The 15,804-nt window shown below is 33.7% G+C and overlaps 1 protein-coding gene across 1 annotated transcript in view; it reads left to right on the top strand.

Moving 5' to 3' along the window:
• LOC148302708 (uncharacterized) overlaps positions 1 to 15,804 on the top strand; it is a 73,221-nt gene that overhangs the window by 20,526 nt on the left and 36,891 nt on the right. The window contains exons 3-4 of the mRNA XM_088271215.1: positions 11,626 to 11,709; positions 12,252 to 13,839. Of these exons, the coding sequence (XP_088127341.1) occupies positions 11,672 to 11,709; positions 12,252 to 13,839 (1,626 nt within the window). The 5' untranslated portion in view covers positions 11,626 to 11,671. The remainder of the gene's footprint in view (positions 1 to 11,625; positions 11,710 to 12,251; positions 13,840 to 15,804) is intronic.

Raw genomic sequence — 15,804 nt, 5'->3', positions numbered from 1 at the left:
AATTATCAATTATCATTTATGAAAAAAATCACTCAACATTATAAAACAAACATATCCCAAAGATATGAAAATAATTTTTAAATACCCAAATGCAACACAAAAGAATACCAACAAAATTACATTTACAGTCAGCCTCCGTAGTCAAAATTTTTATTTAAATTGTATTCGAAGCTGTTACACTACTTTAATATTTATATTTTTTTAAATATAAATAATAATAATATAATAAAACCCTTACCACACCCCAATGGTGCATAGGGCACTGCATCATATAAACGCAGTGTTATCTCGATCGTTTACACATGAAGGAAAGGTGATCAGCCCTCCACTTCAGGTACCAGTCCAGGGTAATATTAAATAAATATTAGAGTGAAAAAATCACTTATATTATTAAACCCCCCTGGGAATCGAACCCGGGACCTCCAGAACGGTAGCCGAGCGTGCTGACCATTACACTACGGAGGCGGACATATATATGTGTAATGACATATGTATGCGTAATGGTCAGCGTAGTTGCCTTCCATATATAAATAAACGTTAATAAAAAATACATAAAAATTTACTATTCTTTCGGCTTGGAACGCTAAATCGTATTTTACAATGCTTTCTTATAAGTTATAAGGTAGGTATCAAACGTTTTGACGAGTGTGTTTTTGGTTGGTTATAAGATATTGATTCTTAGCAATAAGCCCGCCAATGTATGTATTTATTTTCTGTACATGAAGTTAAAATAAATAAATTAATAAAAAAAAAACAAATAAATAAATATTTAAAGTCAAGTATTTATGTGTACGTTATTAATTTAATAAATGGACGTGAAAGGGTTACCTCGCACGACGTATTACCAAATTCGACCATTGTTTTTTAACAAATAAAAAGTGTACCAGCATTGCAAAAACTCCCAAGGAAGAAATTTGTACAGTTATGCAACGCGGCAGAACGAAAAATCGCAATATGTAACAATGTGTTACAATATTATATTAAATATAATGATTCCACCGCGTGAATCTACCATTACTATTGGTAAATTACATTTTAAATTACGTGTCATGGAGCTAAATGTCTAACGGAGCTGTGATCATCAATCATAATTTAGAGTCATATACCGAGATGAGAAAATTACAGCCACAGCAGGGTGGACGCAGTCCCCAATGTATACTATGTGCACGAGATAATACAAACCAGACTTGCTGCCTTTCACTTTATTACTCTTATGTGCATGGAGATTCTAACCCTTATCCGCACCCAATGGTGCATAGGGCACTGCATCGTATTGACGCAGTGTTATCTTAATCGTAACATACATTCAGGCAAGGTGAACACTCCTGCGCTTCAGGGACAAGGACAGAGTAATATGAAACAAATATGTGAATGTAATATCACTTATATTTACAACAATATAATAACACAAATATTTCTCTAAAAAAACACATTTTCACCTCCCCTGGGAATCGAACCCGGGAATTCTCGCAAGGTGGCTATACACACTGATCTTTACACCACGGAGGAGGAAATCGTACTGACGGAAGGTGTCAATACGATGCAGTGCCCTATGCACCATTTGGTGCGGATAATTGTTTGGAAGTAATAGAAGATATAAGGTATCAAACGTTTTTACCAATATCTTTAGTCTGTTTTTGGTTGGTTGGAAGATATTGCTTTTTAGAAATAAGATAACTTTTTTTTCTGTACATGAAGTTTAAATGAAAATAAAAATAAAATGATATCAGTAAGGCGTATCTACTAACTGCCTCTCCATCATTTTGTTGTGCATTCGCCTACGTCATATTAAGCTATAACGGGAAAATCCGAAGACAGGTAACTGCTCGACATATCGCTCACTCCTTTCAAGAACGTCATAAATCAAAAATCGTCAATTTTCAGTTTTGCATGTTTTCGGAATGTCCAGAAAATGTACTATATCCCAGCAAAAGAGGCATATTTTTAGCTTAATATTTACCCGCTACAGGTCAGAAAGTGTTGTTTTTGCATTTTGAAGAAATGGTATTGTTCAATGATTTTTTTTTAAATACTAAATATTTTTCAAATGGGGAAAAAACCTTCAAGTTAAACCTAAAAAGATCTGTTGTACAATAAAAAGTTCAATAAGTGGCTTGACATTTATTTTTAATACATTATTATATTTTTCAACTTTAAAACCGTTCTCCTGAAAAATCAAGTTTTTTGATTTATGACGTTCTTGAAAGGAGTGAGCGATATAAAGAATAGAAAAAAAGCTTGTCAGTGTATGTTATGTTATGTGTAAATGATAGGAAAAACACAAAAGCATGAGTTATTAAATATCCCACGCGTTAAATATTAAATAAAGGCATAATACAGGGTGGCACAAAATTAATAACTATATTAAAAGGTGCTATAATTTTTGCTAATGGCGTCGTACGTCAATAGTATTTTATTTTTCAAAAAAATATAAATATTTGTGTTTTTACTATTTACACAAATATTTCAATTTCATACTATTTCTGTGAGCCTAAGCGGCTCATTATTAGAAATATGTATTAAATTGTGGTAGGGTGGATTCGAACCGAGAAACTCTGACTTAAGATTCCGTGATACTAACCACGGGACCACAACCCGACTTTAAATATTTGACATTTGTGAACTAGACAATTTGTGCCCGTTTTACCAATCTGTTTGTAAACTGCAGCTGTTAGTTCATAAATGTCATATACATACGGGCACGTATTAAAATATTTATTAATAAAATTACATATAGAAAAAGGAAATTATTAGTGCTATAAAAACAACGTGGCCAAATGATACGATCTATTTCAAATATACAATTTTAAAAATATTTAAGACCGTTTAAATACATAAAAAGCAAATATTTAGATTTGAAGCACTAACTTTGGGATTTCCATTTTATAATTAAAATGTAACTTTGTTTTAAAATCACTATAAATATTCGAAGCTAACCGCTTCTTTATCAAGACATCCATTCTTTATCAAGTCTTGATAAAGAAGCGGTTAGCTTGGAAACCGGTAAACATAATTAGTTTAAAAAAATATTTATAGTGATTTTAAAACAAAGTTAAATTTTAATTTAAAAAATGATACGATTTATAGTTTTACTTATTGAAGTTTAACATCTTTGGTTCACGAAACTAGTCGTGTTTATATTATTAAAAAAAACTGGTCCTAAACAAGTGTCCGCCTCCGTAGTGTAATGGTCAGCATGCTCAACTACCGTTCTGAAGGTCCCGGGTTCGATTCCCAGGGGGGTTTAATAAATATAAGTGATTTTTTCACTATAATATTTATTCAATATTACACCGGACTGGTACCTGAAGTGGAGGGCTGATCACCTTTCCTTCATGTGTAAACGATCGAGATAACACTGCGTTAATATGAAGCAGTGCCCTATGAACCATTGGGGTGCGGTAAGGGTTTTATTCTTCTTCTTTGTCGTCTTTTAGGACTAGGTCCTGTCATTCTCGGGTCGGTCCTGGGAGGTGGAAGACCAGCTATCCTCCCATCGTTTAGGTGGTCTTCCTAGGGGTCTGATCCCGCCTATGCTGGGTTTTATTATTATTATTCAAACAAGTGTTTAATTTTTTATTTAAACCTAATAAATAAATTTCAGCAAAATGTCTACAAGTTATTGATCACCGTGTAAGAGTTAAGACACTTTCCTTAGCAGAATATATCCGGAAATGCCAAACAAACTGTAGTCAGCCGCAAAGAAATACATAAAAAGAGGAAAATTAATGATTCCTCCGGCGTTTGTGTCATCAGGAAGAAGTCTACAAAGCTTGACGAAAATGTTAATAATATAAATAATGCAGTATAAATGCGTCCTCTCAGACGATTGTGCGGCAAAACGTTATATGATAGATGTTCGAATAGTGATATAATGAAAAAATGCAAAGGCATTGTCGATAAAATCAAGAAAGGTGTGTTGAGATGACACACCTTTCTTGATTTTATCCACAATGACAAGACCGATGAAAACTTGGCATTATCAGTAGTACTCGTGATTCAAAGCAGTACTGAAAATCCGAGTACACATCGCGCGCACAGACTATGACAGTGCGCCGCGCAGGCTTGCCAACTTGACGACCAACGACACGTGCTAGTCTAAAGAAGTTGGGTTGATTGGAAGATATTGCTTTTTAGCAATAAGCGCGCCAATGTACTCATTTGTTTGCTGTATAAAAGATTTCTGTATAAGATAAAATAAATAAATAAAATAATAAAAGAATTGGTAGGTATTCCCACTGACGCCTCCGTAGTGTAATGGTCAGCATGCTCGCCTACCGTTCTGGAGGTCCCGGGTTCGATTCCCAGGAGGGTTTAATAAATATAAGTGATTTTTTCACTCCAATATTTATTCAATATTACACTGGACTGGTACCTGAAGTGAAGGGCTGATCACCTTTCCTTCATGTGTAATCGATCGAGATAACACTGCGTTTATATGAAGCAGTGCCCTATGCACCATTGGGGTGCGGTAAGGGATTTTAAAAAAAATTCCCACTGACGGTATACGAGTATGTAGTACTAATATAAATATATATTTTCAAAAATTCTAACTTTTTATCGGTAAATAAAATATAACGCCCAATTTGTTTTTAAAATGTGCAATTTGATTTGTAAAACATGATATATATTTATATGTATAAATATATAAACACACATAATACACACAAATAAACACATAAACACATATACTTAGAAAGAAAAATAAATTTTGTACACTAAAAAAAATTCAGTTTCATAATCATGTTTTTATTTAAAAGGTCATTGGTTTGAACATGAGTTCGGAATGCATACGAACTCATAAAAAATCTCCTATAATTTGAATAGTATCTTTTATCATCAAGGCCCATTTAACATCTGACGATTTTTAAATATAATAATAAAAATAGACTTTGAATAATATTGCGGTGATGCAAACCGCTTTTTGTGGACGTTTTGAAACTGGTAAAATGGATTCGTAAAAACACTTTGTTTTATTAGTGATCGGCTTCTCAAACGGTGGTTCCTGAAATCTTCAATTGGTAAAAATAATTACCCTTCATAAATTTTCTATTCCAACTACCAGGCAGTTAGAGATTAACAGGATGTATTCTTTTTAACAATAAATTTTAAAATCGAACAGTGATTTTTTTACTCTAAAAATCATTGTTTGATAATAGCATTCAATGTAAAAATTTAAATGGAGTTCTTCAAATTAAGCGCCAAATCTACAAACAAATAGGATGTCTTCTTCTTCAAACCCTTATCCGCACCCCAATGGTGCATAGGGAACTGCATCATATAAACGCAGTGTTATCTTTATCGGTAACACATGAAGGAAAGGTGATCAACCGTCCGCTTCAGGTACCAGTCCAGGGTAATATTAAGGTAATAAAAGTGGCGTCATGTTTAGTTACTTGAATCACTTTGGTTGTTACTCAGAAGAACGCTATCAGCATTTGGAAGGCCGTAAAAATTTAAAACGTCGTCATACAACATAAAAAGTTTGACAACCTCTGCCGTAACCCATATCGCTATGTTTGAAAACAAGTTTCGTCACATATTGTGGTTTGAGTGTTCGGATTTTAAACTGGATCATCTTAATCTGATTCGATTATTGAAATCTTGCCCAGGGCTTTCAAATTCTTAGACAAAACTTTTTAACCTTTTGCCGCATCACATTTTCGTGCATAAAATAAAACTACTAAGTATATTACATTGTTATTTTAAAAATAGTTTATAACATTGTTATTTTATTTGACCAGTGATCAGTGACCACCAGATTGGGGAAGCCTGTAACGACATTACTTGGCAATATCAATAAAAAGCTTATTTTTTGACATCTCATCAAAGATGAAGAAGAATATGGAAGTCTGGGCATTTACGGGGCTGACGACCGTCATCGGCTGGTTTAAGTGATCACTTTACACACGTGTAACATTCACCAATTCTACCCATTATTGACAACCACACTACTCAAATTCTTGGAAGTTCTTTATACATGAACCAATTTAGAAACCTTGTTCTTGAATCACTAGAACTTCACTAGAGACATCTATTGGTGAGAAGCAGAAACTCTTATATTAGTATTTGAGGTCCAAATCCTGGATTATAATCACACACATGAGAAACGCCAGAAAATACCATTTTCATTTTTATTATTTAAGCTTATAATTTGACCAGATAATTTATTTACAACATTTAGAGTGTGTCCAAATACTTGTTCACAAAATCTGGATTATCTCCAATTACAGGAGTTATTTTCATATTATTTTATTTATTAATTTTTTCTTTTTTGAGAGATGAGATGTCAAAAAATAATATGAAAATAACTCCTGTAATTGGAGATAATCCAGATTTTGTGAACAAGTATTTGGACACAATCAAAATGTTGTAAATAAAAAGCTTATTGGAATAATGCGTAATAATAGTAAGTTGGCAAAATGTTTCATCATTACGATATTTACAACTAAAAATGCTGTTATTTGTGACTTAAAATTATAATATATACCATGAAAAAGTTGATCTACGACTAAAATTACTGATATTTATTTATAACTAAAATTATAAGTTTTCACCGGTAAAAATTATGATATTTACCCCTAAAAATGTCAATTCAGACAACTGCGTTGATATTTATCGTTAAAATGCTGATATTTTTATTTTAATAGTTATTAAAAATTATGATTTTTACCGGTGAAGATGATAAGATTTCCAACATTTAATTATTTTATAAACACTGCGCTGACATTTATCACTAAAATGCTATTTAGGACTTAAAATGCTGATATTTATCGGTAAAAATTGACATTTAAAACATAATATGACTTTATAAACGAATCTGCTGATATTTATCAATAAATGCTCATATTCGCAAATAAAAATGCTGATGTAAAAAATGTTTTCCCCGCCTCCATAGTGTAGTGGTTAGCGCGCTAAGCTACCATCCTGGAGGTCCCGGGTTCGATTCCCAAGAGGGTCAAAATAAATATTAGTGATTTTTCAGTCTTATATTTATTTAATAAGACCCTGGACTGGTACCTGAAGCGGAAGGCTGATCACCTTTCCTTCGTGTATTTAACGATCAAGATAACACTGCTTCTATACGATGCAGTGCCCTATGCACCATTGGGTTGCGGATAAGGGTGAGAAGATGTAAAAAAACCTTATTATTCATGATATAAACAAAATAATAATAATAAATCAAATTTGGTTCTAGGCGTCCACGGGTTAGCTCGGTTTTCAGTTTCACACACACAAAATTGTGCAATGTAGTGTTATTGTCGATTATTTTTATTATTATTAGAGACGGCATTGTGCAAGTCGTGAAGTGTAACTCGGGGCTAATTGGGACTTAGGCGGCGCTCATTCCAGAACAGATTAATCACATCTAGAATACCCGCCCATGTCGCAACGCACCTCCGAATCCGAGCTCAAAGGCTACCAGTCTTATATTTTTACCGACGTGCGCGCGTATTCACAATTGCCTTTTAAATTTGACCTTGTAACTAAAAATGAAAAAGAATTTCGTTACAATTGGCTTTAAAATTTGACTTTGTAATGAAAAGTATGCCTCCGTGGTGTAATGGTCAGCACGCTCGGCTACCGTTCTGGAGGTTCCGGGTTGGATTCCCAAGGGAGGTAAAATAAATATAAGTGATTTTTTCACTGTAATATTTATTCAATACTACCCTGGACTGGTACTTGAAGCGGAGGGCTGATCACCTTTTCTTCATGTGTAAACGATCAAGATAACACTGCGTTTATATGGAGCAGTGCCCTATGCACCGTTGGGGTGCGGATAAGGGTTTTATTATTTTATTTTTAATGAAAAGTAAAGATATTTCTTTATAATTGATATTAAAATTTGATGTTGTAACTAAAAATACACAGATTTGTCCTTACGATTGACTTTGATATTTGACCTGGCAAACTTAAAATGTATAAAATACAATGTAAATGTTACTGCGTATTTTGTTACAGTCGATTTTTAAATTTGATTTTGTAACGTAAAATTTAAATTATCAAAATGTACACTATAGTTACAATACAAAATTTTACCCATTGTAGGGTTTTGGCCATAATTAATAAAATTTGACCTTGTTACTAAAAACAAACAGGTTTTTTTGTTATTTTTATTTCTATATATTATTTTATTATTATATTATTATATTTATTGTTGTTTTTTAAATGCTCTCAAGAACGTCATAAATCAAAAATCGTCTATTTTCAGTTGTGCATGTTTTCGGAATGTCCAGAAAATGTACTTTATCCCAGCAAAAGAGGCATATTTTTAACTTAATATTTACCCGCTACAGGGCAAAAAGTGTTGTTTTTGCATTTTGAAGAAAAGGTATTGTTTAATTTTTTTTAATATACTTAATATTTTTAAAGGGAGAAAAAACCTTCAGGTTTTACCTAAAAAAATCTGTTGCATTGGAAAAATGTCAATAAGTGGCTTGATATTTATTTTTAATACATTGTTTTATATTTTTAAACTTTAAAAACGTTTTCCTGAAAATCAAGTTTTTTTTTTATTTATGACTTTCTTGAAAGGAGTGAGCGACATGTCATGATGGGTCGCATACAAGTTTTATATTTTTTAATTTTGTCTTCTTCCTAGTCTTTCCCACCTAACGACGTCTTCGATCTCGAATTTTTCCTTTATCCTGGTGTTCCTTATTCTATCTCGTAGACTCTTGCCAGATATGCTCCTTAGAGCCTAAGAGCCTTCATTTCTGAGATTCATCAGTCTTCACTTTATTAGATAAAACAAAAGAAGAAATCCACGTCATAAAATGGACAATTTCACTTTCATCGATTCATGAATACATAACTGGTTTACTAGTATCTCGGCTTTGAGATGGTCACAAATTTGAATGAAATATAAACACCCGTAACGAGGTATGCGAGCATAATATTATAATAAGCAATTTCACTTTTAACACCACAACTTGCACACCCACACGCATATGTGTATTACACAATATAATATAATAATTACGTTTGTTTTTTGTATTCATTATGTGTAATCACGAGCCATTAAACAAAGATTTATCATTATTTATTGAGGAAAAGAAAAATCTACATTGATAATTTGCTGTTGAGTTCTGTTAACTGGATTTTTACACGGGATACGGATTAAATGGGACGTGTTATATACAAGAAACGAATTATCAGGTTTTAAAAAAGATATAGAAAGTGGAGCGAATTCCAGGAACAGAATAAATGGTGCAATGTCAAATTATGGTATTATCAAATTAAAAATATAAATGGTGCAATTCAGTCATAATAAATTAAAATCTGTAACTGAAAAATAAACTGGAAGTACACCACACAGTTCTGGCTCCAACCCCAATATATAGAAGTGAATCATGTAGTTGGGAAAATAAGGATGAAGGTTGACTAAATGCAGTCGAAATGCTATTAATGTATGATAATTTTTTGAATGGTGATATAAAGAAAGAATGCAAGGCTGAGATAAGCATTATCGATATAATTAGGAAAGGTGTATTAATATAGTTCGGGTGGAAGAACTCAGGAGATCGAATGTGTGAAGAAAGACTGTCATTATCTTTTACAAGTGCTTCAAAGAGTTATACCTGTATATGTGCCGCCTACTTTCAAAATCCGCCAGATCCAGTTTTATAAGATAATAATGATAAGATCAGAATGCCAATTGTGTGACTTATTGATTAAAATATGTATAAGTATACTTGAAAACCCTGCTAAATATACCTAAAAACAGCTTTGTATTTCAAATTCTGCTACATTCATGGAACTTGCCTTCTGACCCATATCTGAGGCCAATCAGAGAGCGTGGATAGGTCAAAAATTAAGATGACGTCATTGTCGGTTTTTATCTCGTGTTTTTTCTTTAAATACTGAAAAAAAATGTTTAAATTCTCTATTTCATAATATTTTATCTAAAGATAAACACAAATCTTTTCAACATAAATGTTACCCGGAGAATTTTGCATGTTTCGGAAAATCGACTTACATGGATCTGGCGGATTTTGACAGTAGGCGACATATAAAGTCATGATCTTTTACATGTACATATATATTTTACACGTGTTTCAAAGAGTTTTACCAGGATATAGTCTAAATCTTTCACATATCGCTCACTCCTTTCAAGAACGTCATAAATCAAAAAACACGATTTTTCAGGAGAGCGTTTTTAAAGTTTGAAAATATAATGCAATGTTTTAAAAATAAATATCAAGCCACTTATTAAACTTTTTACTGTGCAACAGATCCTATGAGGTAAAACCTGAAGGTTTATTCTACATTTGAAAAATATTTAGTTAATTTCAAAAAATAATTAAACAATACCTTTTCTTCAAAATGCAAAAACAACACTTTCTGCCCTGTAGCGGGTAAATATTAAGTTAAAAATATGCCACTTTTGTTGGGTTATAGTACATTTTTTTGGCATTCCGAAAACATAAACAACTGAAAATTGTCGATTTTTGATTTATGACGTTCTTGAAAGGAGTGAGCGATATCCTTAACTGTGTGTCTTCTTCTTCTTCAGCCTCTTTCCGTCTACTCCTGGACGAAGGCCACTCCCATGTGTTAGATACTATGTTAAGTCATTACATTTCACATGTGTTTCCAAAGGTTTTACCTGTATAAAGTTAATATTTTTACACGTTTCAAAGAGTTTTACCACGATATAGTTTAAATCTTTCACATATCCTTAACTGTGTGTCTTCTTCTTCAGCCTATTTCCGTCTACTCCTGGACGAAGGCCACCCCCATGTGTTAGATACTGTGTAAAGTCATTACATTTTACATTTGTTTCCAAGGGTTTTATCTGTATATATGTAGTCAACATCTTTTAATTCGTACTGATCCGTGCCAGCACGCCCGCATCGTATGCACAGTGGCCACACTGACTAGGGCAGTGTGTCACGAGACGTGTGTAATGTAATATTGATAATAATTAATGTGGATACCTACATATGATAATGTTATATAAAATGCCGATTGTAATCGATAGTTTGTCGACTCATTGACATAATGAATTGAAGTCAACGATCTCTCGGTAGGTGGCATACGAGTAGGACAAATACATAGATTGGCCCACGTCCCAAAAAGTTACTTATTTATACAGCACTTGGAACCAATTACTCGAATGTTCTCAGTAAATGGAATTTTTTACTCAGGAAAAAAACACTTTTGTATATACCTATGTATATACATTTTGAGTGTGTCCAAATACCTGTTAACAAATCTGGATTATCTGCAATTAGGAGTTATTTTTTGACATCTCAACATAGATGAAGAATATGGAAGTCTGGACATTTACAACATTGGTAACATTCACCAATTCTACCCATGTTTGACAACCAGACTACGAAAATTTTTGAAACTCCTTGTGATATATTGATCAAACTCGTAGCCCAGTATGTGCGAGTTCACAACAGCCATCTATGTTGGAATGAGTATAATCCAGGATTTGGACCTCACATACATATGGAAAGAGTCTCTGCTTATTAAAAAAGGCTTTCCTCATTCCATTCCATCATATATTTGGCCTTAACAATCACTGTAGGTACTGAAGAAAAATCAAAACAAACACTGTTGTAGGGAAAGTTAAGTTAAAAACCTATATTAATTTATTGTTTTCTATTCTTTTAGGTGTTGCGGGTCTGAGGGTGGGGCATGCGGGTCGCGGGGGGAGACCATGCAGGGATGGGTGGGGGGGGCACCCTCACTAACCAGGTAAATATTCAATTATTTTATATTGCCAATCATAGGCTGGTTTTAAGTGATCACTTAGTGACATTCACCATTTTACCAATTATTGACAACTACACTACTCAACCGACTATACTCAGCGGAACTTCGAGACGCCGGACTGACCTGCGAGGAAGCCAAGGAGATGGCGCGTGACAGAGTGACTTGGAGACGTCTCGTGTTGGCAATATGCTCCACCTAGGGAGTTAACATGGAAAGAAAAATAAGAAGACACTACTAAAAAAATTTGGAACTCACAAAAATTTCAAATGATTCTTCCGTAGCTTCACGGGCAGTGTCTAAGCTTTTAAGCCTATGACAGGTCGTAAGCCCTGTGAATACCCAGACTTCCATTTTCTTCTTCATCTTTGTTGAAATGTCTTAATGTAAAAATAACTTCTTAGTGAACTGAAATAACAAGGATTTGGATATTCCCTTTTTTTATACATTTAATTATTAAAACCTCTTTGTATGTAATAAATAGGCTGCGGATAATCAGAATAAAAAAATCTTTATTATTGTTTCAGGGTAAATCCAATTTACTCGGAGGCCGAAGATGCCGTGGCTGGGAGATCGAAAGCCTCATCGTCAGGGTACGGGAGTCAGAGGGGGTCGGGAGGGGGCTCCCTGGCCAGCAGGCCTCCCCCCTCCCACCTGGACCCCCGCCACGTCCCGCACCCCGTGTGGCCTCATGAGGATCCTTATAACCTCTACTCTACTTACAGCCGCCGTCCCATCTCCACAAGGGGCAACATCCTGCTCAGGAGCCAGGTGTACCAAGCTCCGAGTGATTCTTCCTATAGAAGCGGAACCGGAAGAGGAGAGAGGTTCCTTCACCAGCTGCTGACGAAGGAAGGAACCTACGCGGCAACGAGCGATGGATACTCCAGCAGGAGCGACACCGGAAGACACCTCGACACCTTTATCGCACGACATCAAAACTATCTCAAGCAGCAAGGAGAAAAAGACGTCAGGAGAGCTTATCCCACGAGAAGAATCAGCGTAACGGATGCTAGCGAAGTCAACTACATCACGAAAGAATTCGATTACTTGATGAAATTAAATGAACTAAGTGACTCTAGGGCAAGAAGAAGAAAGGAAAGAGAAAAGTACAATACTTACAAATCTAGAAAATCCAGTCGCGATGATTTCAGGTACGTCTCCAGGAGATCGAGAAGAGCTAAAGAAAACAGCTACGTATCGGAACCTAGAGACAGAAAATCTGGCGCAAATTCAGCTAAAAGCGACAGCGACAGCAGCTTAAAAACCATTAAACTAGTAAAGAATAAAGTACAAGCAGAAAAACCAGCAGAAGAAGAAAAACCAAATATCGTCAAGGAAGACAAAAAAATCATCAAAAAAGACAAATCAGGAGAGGCTATAAGAAAAGAATCAGATGTGTACTTTGATTCCTTGCAAGCCGACCCTTTCTTGCTCTACTCTCATTTCATTGCCGAAGAAGAAGCGAGAACCCAGACGAGTAGTGTCAGAGAAGTTAGGAGCAACGCGAAAATTGTATCTCTGGGTGATAAACACGACAAAGGATATATATACTCCGACGCGAGAAGTGGAAGTGATGATAAACCAAAAATCAAAGATGTGCCTAGTGATAATTCGATCAAAGAACCGGATAAAATAATAAACGAAGTTGAGTATACGACGATAGCCGATGTTGAAAGAGAAGCAGATGGCAAACTGGTTCAAGCTATTAGAGCAAGTGACATAGATTATAACGATATAAGAGAAGAGTTGCAAAGTGGGAGTGTTACAGTAGAACGCGAGGACTACCTTCGAGCCTTGCTACAAGACGTAGCAGCAGCATTAGAAGAAGCCCTCGACGGTAGACGAGCGCCTCAATCAGTGCAGTCCGGCGTTTTAAACGAGGCTAGGGAAAGAGTTGCTATGGGGCTTGTTGCCCTGAGGAGAGCGGGTCCTGAAGAGCTCAGGGAGCTGTCGACAGCTCTCGCTCGAGGTCCTGCGCGGCCTGTTGTGAGGACTCTGGCCCCTTCATCAGTTCGGGCTCCAAGTCCTCACGCTAGGAAGCCGAGCCTGTGGCAGCAGTACTACATGCGAGCGCACTCCATCCACTCCTTGGACTCTGTGACATCCTGTGTTGTAAGTAAATTCAACTTGTTTATATATATTTTTTTTAACAATTTTCGAAATATTTTTCGTCAGATATTATTTATTAGCTATTAATACTAAGAAGAGCTAAATGGATAATTTCATCGGTATAAAATAATGAACGATCGAAATCATGAACACATTGTAATTGTTTTGAATATTGAAAGCATTAACTTTGTGGATCATATTGATATATTATTTCGAGAAATAAAAATACTTTGTGTTCTGATCCACTCACATTTTTATTTAACCAACTAGTTTCATTGTAATTTTTTACATTTTTTTTTTATTTTAGCTTATAATTTGACCAGATAATTTATAAACAACATTTTAAGTGTGTCCAAATACTCGTATACAAATGTGGATTATCTCTAATTATAGGAGTTATTTTTTATATTATTTTTTGATATCTCAACAAAGATTAAACAGACAGCTTCCGTTTTCTTCTTCATCTATGTTGAGATGTCAAAAATAATAAAGTATTTTTTATTACATTTTTTGTGAACTAATTTCGATTTTTCAAAACCATTATCCGCTAGTAGGTGGTACATAGTCGTGCACTAGATAATTTTTAAACTTTATACTATTTTTTTGCTCAATTATGATATACATCTACACTATCCCTTGCGCCGGTATTATTTTACGAAAATGGCGCTTTATAAGTTATCCAAATTTATTATTATTATTATCACACGCAATGAAAGTGACGATATGGTTACTATTTTTGTATTACCCCTTTGATTATATTGAAAACGCATACATAAAATATCAGGTATTTTTTTTATTATGGAATATAGTAGATTTTGTGCCATTTTAAAATTTGCTTTCGTACAATGGTGCATGATTTTTTTTCCATATCTTAAAAATGGATTCTACCAACGAAGAGAAGATAATCCGAAGACACGGTTTAGGCAGGATAAAGAATAACTTATAAAAAGTACTCACTAGAGCCCGCAGACTATATGTGTGCTTTGCTTTATGCCATTTATGTATACCTCTCAAAACAGTCACCGAACCCTGGTGTATGTGTAATGTGCGTACTTAATGCATGAATTATTTCCCAATAGTTTACTCTTATGATATACTACAATATTTGGGTGTTGAAATTGATAATTTTAATCCAAGATCACATTATTTAATTCATTTAAATGAAAACATATGTAGCAACTTTGGTAAAAAGTTGAACCTTCAAATACCAAATTTATATAATATTAAAAACCGCGTACTCATAGGTACTGTGTACGCACATTCGTGTGATATAAAAAGTGTATGAATTGATTATATATATATATATATATATATATATATATATATATATATATATATATATATATATATATATATATATATATATATATATATATAAACATATATATATATATACATATATATATATATATATATATATATATATATATATATATATATATATATATATATACATAAATATCTATATATATATATATATATATATATATATATACATATATATACATTTATATATATATATATATATATATATATATATATATATATATATATATATATATATATATATATATATATATATATATATATATATATACATTTTTTTTTTGTTGAATAGATATAAGGGCGTCTCGAATAAGGCTTCTGGGTTTTCCCATTGACATAGTTATTTGATCAAAAATGTTCCTCATCCGTGAACAAAATTTTGCAAACAAAAAATGCGCTTGAAAAAGAGGATCAAGCTGAATTTCCCATTCACCGAACTTACGAAAGTTGAGATCTCAAAAAATAATGCGATTATCAGAATGCCCAGACTTCCACTTTTTTCTTCATCTAAGTATGTTGAATGTTAAAAAAAAACATATGATAAATAACTCCTATAATCGGAGATAATCCAGATTTGTGAACAAGTATTTAGACACACTCAAAATATTGTGAATCTCAACTTATCGAATCGTTGACAAAGAA

The sequence above is a fragment of the Brachycentrus maculatus genome, unplaced genomic scaffold (assembly GCF_059751285.1).
Source record: "Brachycentrus maculatus isolate JH-2025_06_01 unplaced genomic scaffold, ASM5975128v1 h1tg000421l, whole genome shotgun sequence".
Lineage (NCBI taxonomy): Eukaryota > Metazoa > Arthropoda > Insecta > Trichoptera > Brachycentridae > Brachycentrus > Brachycentrus maculatus.
This window is presented reverse-complemented; position numbering and strand designations above follow the sequence as displayed.